The sequence below is a fragment of the Molossus molossus genome, unplaced genomic scaffold (assembly GCF_014108415.1).
Source record: "Molossus molossus isolate mMolMol1 unplaced genomic scaffold, mMolMol1.p scaffold_m16_p_7, whole genome shotgun sequence".
NCBI classification, from domain to species: domain Eukaryota; kingdom Metazoa; phylum Chordata; class Mammalia; order Chiroptera; family Molossidae; genus Molossus; species Molossus molossus.
Window position 1 is genome coordinate 60,393,690 of NW_023425401.1, and position 21,086 is coordinate 60,414,775.

Here is a 21,086-nt window from a genome sequence, read left to right on the forward strand (position 1 = left end):
TTTGGCTCAGCAGTTAGAGCGTCGGCCTGCAGTCCAGAGAGACCCGGGTTCAGTTCCCGCTAAGGGCACGTACTTCGGTTGCAGTTTGTCCCCGGCCCTGGTTGGTCGTGCGGGTGGCAGCCACTCGATGTGTCCCTTTCACATCGATGTTTCTCTCTCTCTCTCTCTCTCTCTCTCTCTCTCTCTCTCTCTCTCTCTCTCTCTCTCTTCCTCTCTCTCCCTCCCACTCTATCTGTACAAAAAATGGAAAAATGTCCTCAGTGAGGATTAAAAAATATATATATATACCAACAATTTCTGGATGTTAATTTTGTATCATGCTGCTTTGCCAAATTCATTTATTCAACCTAGTAGTTTTTTGGTGGATTCTTTAGGGCTTTCTATGTACAGTATCATGTCATCTGTGAATAATGATGGTTTCACTTTCTCCTATGGATATCTTTTATTTTTTCTTCTTGTCTGACCACTGTGGCTAAGACATACAGTACTGTGTTGAATATGAGTGGTGAAAGCAGCCCAGTCAGTGTTGCTCAATGGATTGAACATTGTTCCATGCACTGAGAGGTCCCAGTTAGATTCCCAGTCAGGTCACATACCCAGGTTGTTGGCTCAATCCCCAGTAGGAGGGTGCAGGAGGCAGCTCATTGATGTCTCTCTCACATCGATGTTTCCAACTTTCTCTCCCTTCCTCTTTCTCTCAAAAAAGCAATAAAAACATTTTTTTTAAAGAGTGGTGAAAGCAGACATCCCTGTATTGTTCCCGTTCTTAAGGGAAATAATTTTAGTTTTTGCCCATTGAGTATGATGTTAGCTGCAGGTTTGTCATATATGGCCTTTATTATGTTGAGGTATTATCCTTCTATTCCCACTCTGCTGAGTTTTTATCAGAAATGGGTGCTGGATTTTTTCAAATACTTTTTCTGCATCTATTGATATGATCATATGATTTTTATATTTCATTTTCTTTATGTAGTGTGTCACATTTATTGATTTGCAGACATTGTACCAACCTTGTATCCCTGGGATATCTTTTTAATATATTCCCAGATTCGATTTGCTAATATTTTGTTGAGGATTGTCATGTCTATGTTCATGAGGGATATGGGCCTGTAATTTTCTATTTTTGTATTTTCTTTATCTGGTTTTGGAATTAGGATAATGCTGGCCTTATGAAAAGATCTTAAGAGTGTTCCTTTCTCTTGAATTTTCTAGAATAGTTTGAGGATAATAGCTGTTAGTTCTTCTTTGAATGTTTGGTTAAACTCCCCTGTGAAGCCCTCATGGTTTTTGTTTGCTGGAAGTTTATTGATTACTGCTTCAATTTAATTAGTTTTTATTGATCGGTTCAGGTTTTTTGAATCCTCTTTGTTGAGTTTTGGAAGACTGTATGAATCTAGGAATTTGTCCATTTCACCTACATTGTCTAATTTGTTGTCATATGGTGGTTTATTGTATTTTCTTAGAATCCTTTGTATTTCTATGGTATCAGTTGTTCCTTTTACCTCTTTTGTTTCTGATTTTATTTGGCTCCCCTTTCTTTGTTTATTTAAAGTTTTAAAAATATGTTTGTATTGGTTATTTAGAGAGAAAGAGGAGGGGATCAATAGAAACATCAATATGAGAAAAAAACATTGATCAGTTGCCTCCTGCATGCCCCCTACTGGGGATCAAGCCTGCAACACAGGCATGTACCCTGATCAGGAATCAGACTGGTACCTCTCATTCCATGGGATGATGCTCAATTCAATGAGCCACACCTGCTGAGCACTTTGTTCCTTGATGAGTCTGGCTAAAGGTTCACCAATCTTGTGTATCTTTTCAAAGAATCAGCTCTTGGTTTCATTGGTCTTATGTATTCTTTTTTTAATCTTTGTGTTATTTATTTCTTCTCTGATCTTTATTACTTCCTTCCTGCTTGACTTTTCTTGTTCTTCTCTTTCTAATTCTTTAATTTGTAGGGTTAGTTTGTTTATTCATTTTTTAAATCCTCACCCGAGGACATTTTTGCATTTATTTTCAGATAGAGCGGGAGGGAGACTGGGAGGAAGAGAGAGAGAGAGAGAGAGAAACATCAACGTGAGAAAGACACATCCACCGGTTGCCACCCACATGACCTGGTTTTGCCACCCACACGACCCCAACCAGGGCCGGCAACAAACTGCAACCAAGGTACACGTCCTTAGTGGGAACTGATCCCAGGATTCTGGTCTGCAGGCTGACACTCTAACTGCTGAGCCATACTGGCCAGGGCTATAGGGTTAGATAGTTTATTAGAAATTTTTCTTGTTTCCTGAGTTAGGCCTGTGGTGCTATGAACTTCCCTGTCAGGACTGTTGTTGCTGTGTCCCATAGATTTTGGGTTGTCATGTGTTCATTTTCATGAAGTTTCTGATTTCTTCCTTGATCTCATTGGCTACCTTTTCATTGTTTAAAATATGGTACTTAGCCTCCATGTGTTTGAGTGTTTTTATTGTAGTCTATTTTACTGTAGTTGAAAATAGGTTATTTTTTCCTATTTTCACATTATTGTGATCTGAGAAGATGCTTGATTTTATTACAATGTTCTTGAACTCGTAGAGACTTACTAGTTTGTGTTTATCATGTGGTCTGTCTTTGAGAATGTCCCATGTGCACTTCAGAATAATGTATATTCTGCAGCTTTAGAGTGAAATATTTTGTAAATGTTGATTAAATTCATCTGATCTAGTGTGTCATTTAGGGGTTCTGTTTTCATGTTGATTTTTTGCCTAGATGATTTAGCTAGTGATGTCAGTGGGGTGTTGAAGTCCCCTATCATGATTGTGTTGCAGTAGATACCTCCTTTTTTTAATTTTTTTATATTTTTTTCTTTATTGATTTTTAGAGAGAGAGGAAGGGAGAGGGAGAGAGAGAAACATCGATGAAAGAGAACATTGTTCGGCCGCCTCATGCATGCCCCCACTGGGAATCAGGCACACAAACTGGGCATGTGCCCTGACTGGGAATCAAACTGGAGACCTCTCGGTGCATGGGTCAATGCTCAACCACTGAGCTACACTGGCCGGGCAGTAGATATCTCTTTTAAAGTCCTCCAGAGGTTTTAAAATATGTTTTGGTGTTCCTATATTGGGTGCATAAATGTTTACCAGGTTTATATACTTTGTTGGTTCAAACCCTTTAGTATTATGTAGTGACTTGTTTTATCTCTTGTTACGGCCTTTAATTTGAAGTCTATTTTGTCAGATTATGAGTATTGCTACCCAGCTTTTTTTTTGTTTCCATGGCATGGAAAAATGTTTTCATCCTTTTGACTTTCATCCTGTGTGAGTCTTTTGTTCTGGGGTGGGTCTCTTGTAGACAGCATATATATATAGGGTTATTTTTTCTTATCCACTCAGCTATCCTATGTCTTTTGATTGAAGCATTTAATCCATTTACATTTAATGTTGTTATTGATACGTACTTATTTATTGCCATTTTTATTCTTTTATTTTATTTTATCCTCACCCGAGGACATTTTTCGATATTTTGTTCAGAGAGAGTGGGAGGGAGTGAGAGAGAGAAACATCAACGTGAAAGGGACACATCGAGTGGTTGCCACCCACACAGCCCAACCAGGGCCCAGGACAAACTGCAACCGAGGTACATGCCCTTAGCGGGAACCGAACCCGGGTGTCTCCGGACCGCAGGCCGCTGCTCTAACCGCTGAGCCAAACCAGCCAGGGCTGCCATTTTTATTCTTTATGTTTATTTTTCTCTCATATGTTTCTTATTATTGTTACCACCATCCCTTTAACATTTCTTGTAATGCTGGTTTGGTGGTAATAAATGCCTTTAGTCCTTTTATGTCTGGAAAACTCTTTATTTCACCTTCTAAATCAATGATAGCCTTGCTGGATAGAGTAGTCTTGGTTTCAGATCTTCACTTTTTATTACCTTGAATACTTCATGCCATTTCCTTATGGCTTCTGGTGTTTCTTTTGAGATAAACTTACAGCCTTATGGGGGCTCCTTTGTAGGTAACCTGTTGCTTTTCTCTTGCTGCCTTTAAGGTTGGTTCTCTATTTGTCTTTATTTTTTTGGCATTTTAATTATGGTATGTCATGGTGTGGGCCTCTTAGGGTTCTTCTTCCTTTGGGATTCTTGTGCTTCCCGAACTTGTGAGACATTTTCCTTCACCAAGTTATGGAAGTTTTCTGCCATTATTTTTTTAAACAAGTTGTCTATCCATTGCTCACTTTATTCTTCTTCTGGTACTCCTATGATGAGGATGTTGTTACATTTCATGTTGTCCCACAGCTCCTTAAACTGTCTTTTTTTTTTCCTTTTTGATTCTCTGAGCGATCTTTTTATTACCCTTTCTTCTAAGTTGGTGATCTGATCCTTGGCTTGCTCTAATCTGCTGTTTATTCCTTCCAGTGTATCTTTTTTTTTTTTTTATTGATTTTATTCCTTTTTTTTTTTTTTCCTCACCCGAGGACATTTTTCCATATTTTGTTCAGATAGAGTGGGAGGGAGAGAGAAAGAGAGAAACATCGATGTGAAAGGGACACATCAAGTGGCTGCCACCCACACGACCCAACCAGTGCTGGGGACAAACTGCAACTGAGGTACGTGCCCTTAGCGGGAACCGAACCCGGGTCTCTCTGGACCACAGGCCAATGCTCTAGCCGCTGAGCCAAACCGGCCAGGGCTCCAGTGTATTCTTTATTTCTGCTTTGTCATTCTTCTTTACTGACTTTTTTTTATAGTTTCAATACCTTTTTAATGATCTTGAACATCCTTATAATCATTACTCTGAAGTCTATACCTGATAAATTGCTTATCTCTTCTTCTGAAGACTTCTCTTGTTCTTTCATTTGAGGCTTGTTTCATTGTCTACCCATTTTGGTTGCCTGTGTGGGTTTGTTTTTATGTTTTAGATCTGCTGCAACTCCCAGTCTTGGTAGTGTGACCTTATGTAGTAGTTGATTTGTGGGACCAGGTGACAAAGACTCTGTGATCACCAGACTGGGTGCTCTAATAATGTCCCTTGTGAACATTGTTTGAGCCCTCATGTTGTTATTGAGTCTTGATTGCTATTGTCTCATCTGTGTGTGTTCTGGGCCCTCAGGCTGGCTGATAGTGAGGCTCAATGCTCAACACAGCATGCAGCTTTTCTGCAGATGCTTATCATATGAAGCGCAATTCACCTCTGCAGGGTTTGGAGCCTGCCAAATTATCCTTGTGGCTCTTCTGCTTGTGAAACTTACTGGGTCCTGCTGTGTTTTTTAATGAAGCTGGCCACTGGGTTTATTGGTTTGAGGCCTCTTCAGAGGGTCTCTGGTACAGACCAGTGTCAGATACTGTTTGTAACTTTCCCTGAGTATCCTGCTTGGACCTATCAGCGATTTACAGCTTGTAGCTCTCTCTGCTGGCGCTGGTTGCATATGGAAAGGACCAAGCTGGGCACCAAGGTCTGCTTTTGGTAGCCTTAGGCAGAGGTGCACGTCAGGCAGAATCTAAAAGCACCCAGAGATCCACCTCTGCCTGCAGGCTGACTGTTACTCTCAGTTACTTAATGAGATCCAAGCTATAGTCATCAGCCAGGCATAAACTCCACTGGGTGGGGGGAGAGTTTTCAACTGGTGAGGCAGTTGCTTCCCACACCCTGGCTTAAAGCTCCATTGATGGCAAAACTCTGCCTGAGAAAGATGGCTTCTGCAGTGTGTGGGAATGACTCTGCACAGGGATCCTGATGGCTGCCTTCCCAGCTCTCTCCCCAGAGCCACAAACCCCAAACTCCTGTCATGCAGCTCTGGTTCACACTGCCCTCCCTCTGCCCAAGGTGAGTGGCTACAAATGAAATTTTAGAGCATTGGCCCTTTAAGAGGGTGCCTGTGTTTCTGGCCATCTCTCCCTGCCATACAGAACCCCTGGTGCTTTTCACAGCCAGATGTTATGTGGCCACCTTTCCTGGTTTTGTAACTCTGCACTGAGGAGTTCAGCTTGGGGTTCAGACTCCAGTCTTCTCAGGGGGAACCTCCACAGCTGAGATTTCCCTCCAGCATTTCAGGTGTTTTTTGTGAGAGCCCAGCCAGCCCTCTCACCTCTGCACTTCCTACCAGTCTCAATGTGAGCTCCTCTTTTTGGTTATAAGGGTTCTCCAGCTCGTCTTTATTGGATTATTCAGGATGATTTTTGTATATTTTAGTTGTAATTCCAGTTTGGTCTTGAGAGAAGGTCGGTGTAGCTTCCACCTAATCTGCTGCCATTTTGGAATGTCCCAGTTCTCCTTTCTTAATCTTGGCTCTTGGTGGTGTCTTTCATAAATCACTAGTGCATACTCTCGGAATCCAGGGTTATCCCTGATTCTTCCATTCCTTCATCCTACATGCCCTGGTGACTTTATAGAGCTGTTGCCAAGGCAGTAGTAGCCAGGGCCAGGATGCACTCTGATTTTAGAATAGAATAGAACCAGTTATCTCATATTTAAGTTAAAGTCATGGTTTTGATATCATTAACAGCTTTCATCCATGAAACACCTTGGAAATTTATTCAACTGTTTTAAGGGCATATGAGAACCTCAGATACAGTACAGGATTAATCTTCTGTTAGTAGGTAATTTGACTATAATAATTGCATTTTTACATGTACATTATTTTCAGATAGATCCTAATTACCCATTTGACAGGTAAAAACTCTCAGGAACACAGAAGTGACATGAGGTAGGTTAAGACCACCCAGAGGATCAGTGTAGAGCTGACACTACAGCCAGGTCTCTTGGCCACCATTTGTGTTCTTTCCATGCCTGAGGTCTCACATTATTGGGGAAGGGATCTATAAAAAAAAAAAAAAAAAAGCATAAGATCTGGAAACAGCCCAGGTGTCTATCAGTAGCTGAGTGCATAAAAAAGCTGTGGTACATAAACACAATGGAATACTATGCAGCTGTAAGAAAGAGAGATCTATTATCTTTTGAGGTGACATAGAGGGACCTGGAAAGCATTATGCTAAGTGAAATAAGCCAATCAGAGAAAGACAAATACCACATGATCTCACTTACTTGTAGAATATCATGAACAAAATAGACCCAGAGACATAGAAAGGAGTACGGTTCAGACTGACAAACCTCAGAGGAGGTGGGCAGAGTTGGATAGATTAAGATAAACCAACAAACTTATATGCATGTATGCATAACCAATGGACATTGACAACGGTGCTGGGGGGGGGGTAGGAAGGAGGGTGAGGAGAAACATCTGTAGCAAAAATAAATTTTTAAAAATTGCAAAATAAATAAATAAGCAGCACATGGTATTTTAACTTGTGATTTTAGACTTGTGATTTCCACTGGACTATAGCTCATTTTGCTTCTCATCTGCACATTTATTATATATTTTATCTTATTCAAAATTGAAAATGTAGAGAACGGGTTTCGGTGCAAATGTGTAAATAGTATAAAATAGAAGAATCAATTTATTCTTGAAATATAATTATTCGTGAAAAAATTCTAGACAGTATCCTTAAAATAGCCATTTTGTAAATTATATTAAAAGTCAAAATTCTCTTCCTTATTTATTAATATCTTTGTCTATCTTCTTGTGTTTTTGCTTATGTTTTTCTTATGTTTTGTTTATATTGTGTTTTTACCATTTGTAATCCATTTTTTAATAAAAGCACTCCATTTTGTGTCTTTGTTAGGGTTTAGCCAATAAGATAATGCCAAAGAACTGCTTGTTGTCATGGGTGCTTCAGCAAACCTTGAAACCATGTTCTCTGGTAATCTGCAGTACATGGGAAGACAGTCCTATAAGAAGAGTATAGCTCATATTAATATAGTATTTGATGCTTTGTAGTTCAGTAGCATGCAAAATGAGGCTTATTTGCCTAGAAAAAGAACCCCAATTAAAAGGTAAACTTGGAGAGACTGTATCAGATATTTAGTCTGAATTTTTACCACTTTTTATGTTTTTACTTAGTTTGAAGAGGGTTGACGTAAAATAAAAGATCAGATAAGGTAAATTTTTTAGGCTTTGCGGGCCATGTGGTCTCTGTTACAGCTACTCAATTCTGCTGTTATAGCACAAATCAACCATAGATTATACACAAACCAGTATGTTTGTGTTCCAGTAAAATTATTTGCTAAAGCAGGCAGCCAGTGTGTGGGCCACAGTTTGCCAGCCCCTCCTTTAGGTTATAAGGGATCCTAACAAGTTCTACACAGTTTGACCAAATTTTTAGATAGATAGATAGATAGATTTTTTTTTTAATAGTTGTTTTTTTTTCTGATCTCAAAAGTAGCACATGTTCATTTTAGAAAAAGAAACTCTTAGATAGTTAATGTCTCTGGACTCATTCACTGTTCTTATGCTTAAAGATAATTACAGTCAGCATTTTCATATATATTCTTTCAGATAGTTGTATGTGCATATATTGTTTGGTTGCTCTCAGTTATATTTGTAGCATTTATTTTATTACCTCCAATTTTTTCCTAATTTATCTTCAGATAAAGTGGGAGGGAGAGAGGGAGGAAGACAGAAAGAGAAACATCCATGTGAGAAAGACACATCGACTGGTTGCCACCCACACAACCCTAACCGGGGCCGGGGCAAACTGCAACCGAGGTACGTGCCTTTAGTGGAAACCGAACCCAGGACTCTCTAGTGCGCAGGCCGACACTCTAACCGCTGAGCCAAACTGGCCAGGGCATTACCTGCAGTTTTTATTGTTTTGCCTCATTTTCCCCAGCAGGCACATGTATGGTCCTCACCCTAGTCTAGTTGATGATCTCTTCATGTTTGTCTGGACCAGATGCCACTTTTTTGCTTACTGTCATTAGAAGGGAAAGGGTTTTTCTCTCAAATCAGGTTTATTATAATGAGATTTTACTTGAATTATTTTTACCTCTTATTTTTCCTGTGTCCTACAGAGGAACATTTGATATTTATGTGAAATGTGATGGTGTTGGAAGATGTGTTGGTAACTACGATAATCGTGGGAGTTTTGGCGAACTGGCCTTAATGTACAACACACCCAGAGCAGCTACAATCACTGCTACCTCTCCTGGTGCTCTGTGGGGTTTGGTGAGTGAAATACTTCTTTGACCTGAATATTATTTGTAAAAAGCATTATGACAGAAGCCAGTAGAGACAGTATTTTAGTTCTAATAGGTGGGTTTATTTGGGATCATCACTAGGCACTCGGGGATCTTATTAAGCAACTACCAGATGTTGAAATGTTCCGTACTAAGATCGTGCTGAGTGAAATCTTCATGTTCTTTCCCCAGTCAAGACAGGTGCTCAGTGTACTAGTCCTGGGAAACACACTCAGATCCAAAATGGTCCTCTTTTATTCCCTCTTAACCAACTAGCCACACAATAAACAAACAACCAAAGCCTTCAGTGCTATTTTCTGAGATAGCTCTCTGTGTATTATAATCTGTGGTTCCCAAAGCATGGTACCCTGATCAGTAGCTTCTATATCTGGGACCCCACTTATTGATTTGTGCCTATTGAATCAAAAACTCTTGAGAGCCCTGGCCGGTTTTGCTCAGTGGTTAGAGCATCGGCCTGCAGTCCCGAGAGACCCGGGTTCGGTTCCCGCTAAGGGCGTGTACCTCGGTTGCAGTTTGTCCCCAGCCCTGGTTGGTCGTGCGGGTGGCAGCCACTCGATGTGTCCCTTTCACATCGATGTTTCTCTCTCTCTTCCTCTCTCCCCCTCCCACTCTACCTGAACAAAAAATAGAAAAATGTCCTCAGGTGAGGATAAAAAAAAAAAAAAAAAAAAACTCTTGACATGGAGCCCAACAATCTGTGTTTAAGCAAGCCTGCCAAGTGATTCTAATGCACACTAGAATTTGCAGACCCACTATAAATTTATTTTCTTGGTGTGCTCTAAATTGATTGGTAACAACTTTGTCTCGAAAAGCAGCTGTGTAGAGGAAAAATACCTGATGCCTGGGCCTCTCATTAGAGTTACTTGGGGGTGTTAAAAAAACAAAAACCTCTTGCCCTTCCCAGTTTGGCTTAACGGTTAGAGCATCGGCCCATGGACCAAAGGGTCATGGGTTCGATTTCCAGTCAAGGGCACATACCTGGGTTGAGGTTCAACCCCCAGCACTGGTTGTGGTCATGCAGGAAGCAACCAATCGATGTGTCTTTTTCATATCAATGTTTCTCTCTGTCTCCCTCCCTCTCTTCTACTCTTATCTAAAAATCAATGGAAAAATATCTTCTGGTGAAGATTAACAAATAAATAAATAAATAAGATTTCTCTAGTTCCTTAATTGAGTTCTGTATCTCTGAGGTTAAGTAGTAGAAACATAGGAATGTTTTAGAATGATGCACATGAAATAAACACTGGAATTATACTTTACTCAAGAAAGTTGTCACTTCTCTATGCACATTTAAAAAAAAGGGAGAGAACTGATGTAATGTGCATGTGACCAAAAAAACAAATAATTTTTCAAGAACTCTTACATTATAATTGCTTTATGATTTAAAAAAATTTCCTGACTTCCAGTCAAGATGGTGACGTAGGTAAACACGGTATCACGTACTCCCACAACCACATCAAAGTTACAACTAAACTACAGAAAAATTATCATTTAGAACCGCCTAAAATGAGGCTGAATGGAAGTCCTACAACTACGATATTAAAGAAGAAACTACATCAAGACTGGTAGGAGGGGCGAAGGCAGTCAGGCTGGTCCCACATCCATGTGTGGCGGATAAAAATTAGGAGGCTACCTCGGCTGGGAAGGTCCTCCCTGAGGACTGAGGGGTCCCTGTCCCACACCAGGACCCAGCTCACGGTTCCAGTGCCCGGAAGACCAGTTGCCATAACTTTTGGCTGCAAAAACCAGAGGGAACTAAGGCTCAGGGAGGCTAAGGCGGCTGGAGCCTCAGGCAGCTCCTCTTCATGGGCCCACACACAGACTCACTCCCTCTCAGCTTGGAGGGGAGACAGCTCGAGGGGCGCCAGAGACACACAGGGAAGAACTGAGCTGTTTGGTATTGGAGTGAGGGCTAGAGAGGCAGCTTTCTCCTGAACAGATGAGCAGTCAGAAGCCTTTGTTCCTTTCGTGATCCCTTCTCTGGGGCGGCAGACAACCGCAATATCTAGGACTCCAGCAACCTGGCACACACTGTTTCTCAGCCCTGGTGATTCCCTGAGGTCCTGCCCCACCCAACTTTCAGGCCAACCCAAGCTGTTGCCAGTTGCTTTACCATAGGATTGGCCTGTCTGGATCCTGCTTCAGGTTTTCTTAAATTCTTTCTAACAAGCAGCATTTGGTCTCAGTTAGCCTCATACCTCTCGTTAAATAATACATAGAAACAAACAGGGAGGCAGCCAAAATGAGGATACAAAGAAACAGGTCCCAAATGAAAGAACAGAACAAAACCTCAGGAAAAGAACTAAGCGAAATGGAGATAAGCAACCTAACAGACGCTGAGTTCAAAATACTGCTTATAAGGATGCTCAATGAACTTAGTGAGAACCTCAGCGAACTTCGTGAGGGCCTCAAGAGCATAAAATTGGACCACTCAGAAATAAAGGAGGCACTAATTCCACAATTTGGAATATAAGGAAGCAAAAAAATACCCAATCAGAACAGAAAAAGGAAAAAAGAATCCAAAAAAATGAGGATAGCATAAGGAGCCTCTGGGACAACTTCAAGCTTGCCAACATTTACATCTTGGGGGTGCCAGAAGGAGAAGAGAGAGAACAAGAAATCGAAAACCTATTGGAAACAATAATGGCAGAAAACTTGCCTAACTGGGTGAAGGAAACACACATACAAGTTCAGGAAGCACAGAGAGTCCCAAACAAGATGAATCCCAAGAGGCCCACACCAAGACACATCATCATTGAAATGCAAAAGGTTTAAGACAAAGAGAGAATCTTACAAGCAGCAAGACAAAAGCAGTTAGTTACCTGCACAAGGGAGTTCCCATAGACTGTAAGCTGATTTCTCAAAAGAAATTTTTCAGGCCAGAAGGGAGTGGCAAGAAATATTCAGAGTGGAAAAAAATCCAAAATGGCGGTAGAGTGAGTGGAAGTTACACAGACTGTCTCCCAGGACCAAACTGTAATTACAACGAAAATAAAGACAAATCATCAGGAAAAAGCAACAGAAAAGCAGCTTGTGAGGACCATATAACCAAGGACACTGACTCAATCCTGGTAGGATTGCAGAGGTGCGAGAGGGGGCTGGGAGCCCACAGACAGCAGCGGCCCTAGCTGTTAGCAGCGCCCTCGGGTTAAACTCCCAAGCGATTCTACAGCCCAGAGCTGGGACAGACGCTAAAATAGCCACAGCCACCCACCTTGGGCTCTGGCAGAGGGAGGGTTGACTGGATTGGAACTGTGTGGTGACACTCTAGATTTGGAGAGTGCTCAGAGCTTTTGCTGAGTTGCAGCCACGCAGGACGGTGGCCATCTTTCTCCCTCCCAGGGCTCTGGGGTGAGGCGGTAGCCCCTCCCTTGAGGTTCATTGCCACCCAGGTGGGCCATTGAAATGCCAGTTGAGGCTTATTAATAACCAGCATCTGCCCCATACTCAGGAAATCCCCATACGCTAAGGACCTGAGGGAGTTTTTCATTCAACTGAGAACCCAAGGCTCTTCAAGTAACCACTACTGATAGCCTCTAGACAAAAAGCTGGAGAATAACTGAACCATTCGTGGGCTATCAACTCTAACCAGGAAAGTAAGACTTGACAGTGGTGTTTATGTTGGGTCCTCCCTGACTCATCCAAACTCAGGAGAGGGAGCCACAATCATCAGAACACCAACATGCACAAAGAAACTTTGGCAGGCTCCAAAGCCCACTGTGAGAGCCAAAGTGGTGAAACAAAGAAACAAAAGCCAAGTGAAAGAATAAGAGACCTCTCGCGAAGATGAGATAAATGTGAAGCAGTTAAGCAAGTTAACAGAGCTAGAATTCAGAGTCATGATCTTGAGGAAGCTCAACAGCATGTGTAAGGCATTCAACACCATGAGTAAAGACATTAAAATCTTGAAAATTGGAAAATAAAAACCACCAGGAAGAAATCAAGAATGATATATCAGAAATAAAGAATACATTGTAAGGTCTAAACAGCAGAGTAGAGGAAGCTGAGGACTGGGATCAGTGAATTAGAAGACAGGGTAGAAAAGATCAACCAATCAGAAAGTCAATTAAAAGGAAAAAAAAAATTAAAAAACAGGAAGACAGCTTAAGAGAACTATGGGACAACTGGAAATGTAATAATATTCACATCATAGGAGTCTCCAACGAAGAGGAAAATGAACAAGGATTACAGAATATATTTGAATATATAGTGACAGAAAACTTCCCTAATTTGGTGAAGGAAGAAGGCATTCAAGTTCAAGAAGCACAGAGAGCCCCAACTAAGAAAAACCCAAACAGCCTACATCAAGACACATAGTAATTCAAATGCTAAAAATTAAAGCCAAAGAGAAAATACTAAAAGCAGCAAGAGATAAGCAACAGGTTACCTACAAAGGAACCCCCAAAAGGCTCTAAGCTGACTTCTCACAAGAAACACTACAGGCCAGAAGGGAATGGCATGAAGTAATCAAGGTCATGAAAAAAAGGATCTGAATCCAAGACTACTCTACTCAGCAAGGCTATCATTCAAAATAGAAGGTCAAATAAAGAGCTTCCCAGACCAAAAAAAAAAAAAGGCTAAGGGAATACATTAGTACCAAATCAGCACTGCAAAAAATGTTAAAAGGACTGCTGTAATTAGTGGAAGAAATAGGAAGAAAAATAGAACCACACTAAACAAAAATGGCAATAAGTAAGTACATATCAATAATCACCTTAAATGTAAATGGACTGAATGCTCCAATAAAAAGACACAGTAGCTGATTGGATAAGAAAGCATGAGTCATCTATATGTTGCTTACAAGAGACCCACCTCACAACAAAAGACTCATATAGGTTGAAAGTGAAGGGATAGAAAAAAAATCTACCAATCAATCAGAAAGGAAAAAACACTGGCGTAGCAATACTCGTATCTGATAAAATAGATTTCAAAATGAGGGCCATAACTAGAGACAAAGATGGCCAGTACATAATATTGAAAGGATCTGTCCAACAGGAAGGTATAACCTTGATAAACATATATGCACCCAATATAGGAGCACCAAAATACATTAAATATCTTCTGGAGGACTTCAAAGGAGAAATCGACAGCAATACAATCATACCAAGGGACTTCAACACCCCACTGACATCACTGGATAGATCCTCTAGACAAAAATTAGCAAGGAAACAAAGACTCTAAATGAAGCACTTGTCCAAATGGATTTCATAGATATCTACAGAGAATTACACCACAAAACTACAGAATTCACATTCTTCTCAAGTGCACATGAGACATTCTCAAAGATAGACCACATGATAGGACACAAACTAAATCTCTACAAGTTCAAAAAGACTGAAATCATATCAAGCATCTTCTCAGATCACAGTGGCATGAAATGAGAAATCAATTGCAACAAAAACATGCAGAGTCATTTGAACACATGGTGGTAAATAGCATGTTATTAAACAATGAATGGATACCCGAGGAGATCAAGGAAGAAATTAAAAACTTCCTGGAAACCAGTGAAAATGGACACATAACAACACAAAATCTATGGGATGCAGCGAAAGCAGTTCTGAGAAGGAAGTTCATAGCACTAAAGGCCTACCTCAAGAAACAAGAAAATTTTCTAATAGACTATCTAACCTCACAACTTAATGAATTAGAGAGCAAATAAAAAGAAAATCCCAGAGTAAGTAGAAGGAAGGAAATAGTAAAGATCAGAGCAGAAATAAATGACATAGAGACGAAGAAAAAAACAATTCAAAGGATCAAACAAAGAGCTAGTTTTTGGAAAAGATAAACAAGATTGATGGACCCTTAGCTAGACTCACCATGAAATAAAGAGAGAGAACCCAAATACACAAAATCAGAGAAGTAACAACTGACACCACAGAAATACAAAAGATTGTTAACAGTTACTATGAACAATTATATGGCAACAAATTCGATAATCTAAGCGAAATGGACAAATTTCTAGAAACACACAGTCTCCCAAAACTGGACCAGGAAGAGATACAAAACTTGAACAGACCAATAAAAACTAAGGAAATTGAAGAGGTAATCAAGACTCTCCCAGCAAACAAAAGCCCAGGCCCAGATGGCTTCATGGGGGAGTTTTACCGAACATTAAAAATAGAACTAACACCCATTCTCCTCAAACTATTTCAAATTATTCAAGAGGAAGGAAGGCTTCCAAACTCGTTTAATGAGGCCAGCATAATTCTAATTCCAAAACCAGAAAAAGACACTGCTAAGAAAGAAAACTACAGGCCAATATCCCTGATGAACATAGACACCAAAATTCTGAACAAAATACTAGCAAATTGAACCCAGCAATAAATCAAAAAATTATTCACCATGACCAAGTGGGATTCATTCCAGGGATGCAAGACTGGTACATTATTCACAAATCAATAAATGTGATACGCCACATAAACAAAATAAAAGATAAAAACCACATGATCATATCAATAGATGCTGAAAAAGCCTTTCACAAAATCCAGCTCCCATTTCTGATAAAAACGCTCAGCAACGTGGGAATAGAGGGATCATATCTCAACATAAGAAAGGCCATATATGAAAGACCTACAGCCAACATCATACACAATGTGCAGAATCTAAAAGCATTTCCCTTAAGAACAGAAACAAGACAGGATGCCACTTTCGCCACTTTTATTTAACATAGTACTGGAAGTCTTACCCACAGAAATCAGAAATGAAGAAAAAATAAAAGGGATCCAAATAGGAAAGGAAGAAGTGAAACTGTCATTATTTGCAGATGACCAGATATTATACATAAAAAACCCTAAAGACTCCATCAAAATTCTACTGGACTTAATACATGAATTTGGCAAAGTAGTAGGATACAAAATTAACATCAAGAAATCAACGGCATTCTTATACACCAATGATGAACTCACAGAAACAGAAACTGAAAAAAAACCCATTTACCATTGCAGCAAAAAAAATTAAGATACCTAGGAATAAACTTAAAGAAGTAAGGGACCTATTTGAGGAAACTAGTACATTCAAAAAAGAAATAGAGGAAGATATAAAAAAGTGGAAGCATATACCTTGCTCATGGATTAGAAGAATTAACATCATTAAAATGTCCACATTACCCAAAGCAATCTATAGATTCAATGCAATCCCCATCAAAATACCAATGACATATTTCACAGAAGTAGAACAAATACTTCAAAAGTTCATATGGAACCAAAAAACCCAGAATAGCCACAGCAGTCTTGAAAAAAAAAGGACTAAGTGGGTGGGATCACAATACCAGATTTCAGGTTATACTACAAAGCTACTGTAATCAAAACAGCCTGGTACTGGCACAAGAACAGGCATATAGACCAGTGGAACACAAGAGAGAACCCAGAATTGGACCCAAGACATTATGCTCAATTAATATTTCACAAAGGAGGCAAGAGCATACAATGGAGTCAAGACAGCCTCTTTAATAAGTGGTGTTGGTAAAATTGGGCAGTTACATGTAAAAAAATGAAACACCATCAACTTACACCATACACAAGAATAAACTCAAAATGGATCAAAAACTGAAATGTGTCCCGTGAATCCATAAAAATTTCGAAGATACTGTTGGCAACAAAATTTCAGATATCATACACAGCAGAATTTTCACTGATACATCACCTTAGGCAACAGAAACAAAGGAGAAAATGAACACATAAGACTACGTCAAACTAAAAATCTTCTGTACAGCAAAAGAAACAACCATCAAAACGGAAAGAACCCACTGTATAGGAGAGTACAGTGTACATCATTGCCAGTGTACATCAGATAAGAGGTTAATTTCCAATATATATAGAGTGCTCATACAACTGAACACAAGGAAGACAAAGAACCCAATTTAAAAATGGGCAGAGGAGCTGAATAGATACCTCTTCAAACAGGACATACAAATGGCCAAGAGAGCCCTGGCCGGTTTGGCTCAGCGGTTAGAGTGTTGGCCTGCGGTCCGGAGAGACCCGGGTTCGGTTCCCGCTAAGGGCGCGTGCCTCGGCTGCAGTTTGTCCCCGGCCCTGGTGGGTTGTGCGGGTGGCAGCCACTCGCTGTGTCCCTTTCACATCGATGTTTCTCTCTCTCTCTCTCTCTGTTCCTCTCTCTCCCACTCTACCTGAACAAAAAAAAAAAAAAAAATGGCCAAGAGACATGAAGAAATGCTCAGCATCACTAATCATCAGAGAGATGAAATTTTAAACAATGAGGTATCACCTCACACTTGTCAGAATGGCCGCCATCAACAAATCATCAAACAACAAGTGTTGGTGAGGGTGTGCAGAAATGAGACTCTAGTACACTGCTGGTGGGAATGCAGACTGGTGCAGCCACTGTGGAAAACACTATGGTATTACCTCAAAAAGTTAAAAATTGAAGTGCCATTTGACCCAGTGATCCTACTTCTAGGAATATACCCTAAGAAGCCTGAAACACCAGTCAGAAAGACTGTATGTACCCCCATGTTTATAGTAGCACTATTTACAATAGCTAAGATCTGGAAACACCCCAAGTGTCCATCAGTAAGCAAATTGATAAAAAAGCTGTGGTACATATACACAATGAAGTACTATGCAGCTGTAAGAAAGAAAGCTCTCTTATCTTTTGAGATGACATGGAGGGACCTGGAAAGTATTATCCTAAGCGAAACAAACCAAGCAGAAAAAGACAAATACCATATGATCTCACTTATTTGTGGAATATAATGAACATAACAGTCTGAGCAACAGGGTAGACACAGAGACATGGACGTAGGGTACAGTCTGACAATCTTTAGTAGAGGATGTGGTGGGGTGAGGGAAGAGATAAACCACAGAACTTATATGCATGTACGCATAACCAAGGGACATGGACAACAAAGCCGGGAACAGCGTGGGGGGGATTGGAGGAGGGTGTCAGTGGGGTAAAAAAAGGAGGAACATCTGTAACAAAAATAAAGTTAAAAAAAATAAATTCAGAGTGACAAAACGCAAGAATCTACAACCAAAATTACTCTATCCTGCAAAGCTGTCATTTAGAATCAATGGTCATATAGTTTCCCTGACAAGGAGAAGCTAAAGGAGTTCATCACCACCAAGCCATTATTATATGAAATGTTGAAGGGTCTTCTTGAAGAAAAAGATAAAAAATATGAACAAACAAAATGGCAATGAATACATAGCTATCAACAATTGAATCTACAAACAAAATGAACAGGCAGAAAAGAAACATTCTCATATTGAGAGCATTTTGTTGTTTGCCAGATAGGAGAGGGGATGGGGAATGGGTGGAAAAGGTGATGGGATTAAGAATTACACATTGGTTGCTAGATTGACAAACCTCAGAGGGAAGGGGGTCGGGGGGTAGGAAGCAATAAACCAAAGAACGTATATGCACCAAGAGGTCGCCAGTTCGATTCCTGATCAGGACACATGCCCAGGTTGTGGGCCTGATCCCCAGAAAGGTCATGCAGGTGGTGGCCAGTTGATGTTCTCTCTCACCGATGTTTTCATGTCTGTTTCCCTCTCACTTCCTCTCTCCCTAAAATCAATAAAGGGAAAAAACAAATTTAATGCTGGTCAGGGGTGAAGGAGGTCCAAAAGTACCAACTTCAAGTTGTATAAAATTAAAATTCCTGGGGATATAAGGCACAGGATGATGACTATAGTTAATGAGATTATATTGTATAATTAAAAGTTGCTGACTTCTAGTAAAGATGGCAGCATAGGTGAATGCGGTGTTAGCATCCTCCCACAACCACATCAAGATTACAACTAAACTAGCCCCGGCCAGTTTTGCTCAGCGGTTAGTGTCAGTCTGCGGTCTGGAGAAACCTGGGTTCAGTTGCCTCTGAGGGCACATACCTCAGTTGCAGTTTGTCCCCGGCCCTGGTTGGGTTGTGTGGGTGGCAGCCACTCAGTGTGTCCCTTTCACGTCGATGTTTCTCTCTCTCTTTCTTTTCCTCTCTCTCCCTCCCACTCTGTCTGAACAAAAAATGGAAAAATGTCCTCAGGTGAAGCTTAAAAAAAAAAAGATTACAACTAAACTAGAGAACCATCACTCAGAACTGCCTGAAATCTAGCTGAGTGTAAGTCCGACAGCTAGGGATTTAAAGAAGCCACTTAGAGACTGGTAGGACAGGTGGAGATTCAGAACTGTCCAGTCCCACACGCATGTGTGGCAGATAAAAATCAGGAGGGATATCTCACCTGTGGAGGTCCTCCCTGAGAAGCAAGGGGTCCCAGCCTCACATAGGCCCTCCGGCCCAGGGTTCCAATGGTAAGAAGAGAAGTCCCCATAACTTCTGCTGTATAAACCAGTGGGGATTGTGGCTGAGTGAGACAGAGGACCACAGAAGTCTCACACAGTTCATCTTAAAGGTTCTATGCAAGGACTTACTCAGACTCACTTCTGAGCTCCAGCACTGGGGAAGCAGCTTGAAAGGCACCAGAAACATAATAGGGAGGAACTGATTTATCTGGCATCATGGGGGAGCAGCTTTCTGCCATACAAAAGTGCTGGCAGAAGCCACTGTTCCTTTTCTGAACCCTCTCCTAACAAAGCCAACAGTTTGGCACCATATCTGAGACTCCATCAACTTTGCTATCCCTGTTTTACCTGTGCTGCTGATTCCCGGAGATCCTGCCCTACCCAACCTGTGGGCCCACCCAAGCTGTTTCCAGTGGCTTTTCCATACAAATGGCATATCTTGGCTCATGCTTCAGACTTTTCAGACATCTCTCAAACAGCATCTGGCTTTAGCATGCCCTATACCTCATGATAAGTGGCCTCAGGCCAGGCAGTAATAGCAGGCATCTTTGGTTTGCATCTTGGCCTTGCCTAGACACCTCCAAGGCCAGCATAAGTAGCAACCATCTGCAGGTCATCTTGTAGCTCATGCCAAGTGGCTCCAGGGCAGAACATAGGCAGCAGCTACCTTGACCTGCTCTTCATGGGAGGCTTAGAGCCAGTGTACCTGGTAGACACTTCAGACCACCACCCAATCATCTCCACAAAGCAACACATTAAAGGGGCAGACTCAGCAGGAACCAGAGGCCCACTGAAGTAAGTCCTGTTCCATGGGATAGGCTTCTGCACAGGTGACCCTTGATGGTGGTCCTTGGTAGCAGCCAGTCTTTTGCAGCTGATCAGCCTGGGACACTTACTATATTAGGTGCCACTCTACCAAGCCTGGTAGACATAGCAGCTCTACCTAATTCATAGAAACAAACACAAGGAAGCTGCCAAAAGGTTACAAAGAAACATGTCCCAAGTGAAAGAAGAGAACAAAACTCCTGAGAAAGATCTAAACAAAATGGAGACAAAAATCTACTAGATGCAGAGTTCAAACTACTGGTTTTAAAGATGCTCAGTGAACTTAGTGAGAACTTGATCAGCATAAAAAAGGACATGGAAACTATAAAATAGAACCAATCAGAAATGAAGGATACCCTAACCAAAATGAATAATTTACAGGTAATCAACAGTAGACTAGATGAAGCTGAGAATCAGATCAGTGATTTCGAATATAAGGAGGCAAAAAACATCCAATCAGAACACCAAAAAGAATCCAAAAAACATAAGGATGGTGTAAAGAGCCCCTGGGACAACTTCAAGCATATCAACATTTGCATCATGTAGAAGGCCAGAAGAAGAGGAAAGAGCGCAAGGAATTGAAAACCTATGTGAAAAATAATGTCATAAAACTTCCCTAACTTGGTGAAGAAAATAGACATACAAGTCCAGAAAGTGCAGAGAGTTTCAAACAAGATGAACCCAAAGAGTCCCACACAAAGACACATCATAATTAAAATGCAAAAGGTTAAAGACAGAGAATTTTAAGAGAAGCAAGAGAAAAGCTGTCAGGCCAGAAGGGATTGACAAGAAATATTCAAAGTAATGAAAAACAGACCTACAGCCAAGATTATCCAGCAAAGTTAACATTCAGAATCGAAGAATATATAAAGAGCTTCTCAGACAAGAAATTGAAGTTCATCACCACCAAATCAGTATTATATGAAATGTTAAA

The 21,086-nt window shown here is 40.7% G+C and overlaps 1 protein-coding gene across 1 annotated transcript in view; it reads left to right on the forward strand.

Annotated features, from left to right (window-relative positions):
- The window catches only part of PRKAR2B (protein kinase cAMP-dependent type II regulatory subunit beta), a 187,327-nt gene that overhangs the window by 141,079 nt on the left and 25,162 nt on the right, over positions 1–21,086 (forward strand). The window contains exon 6 of the mRNA XM_036247149.1: positions 8,888–9,041. Within this exon, the coding sequence (XP_036103042.1) occupies positions 8,888–9,041 (154 nt within the window). The remainder of the gene's footprint in view (positions 1–8,887; positions 9,042–21,086) is intronic.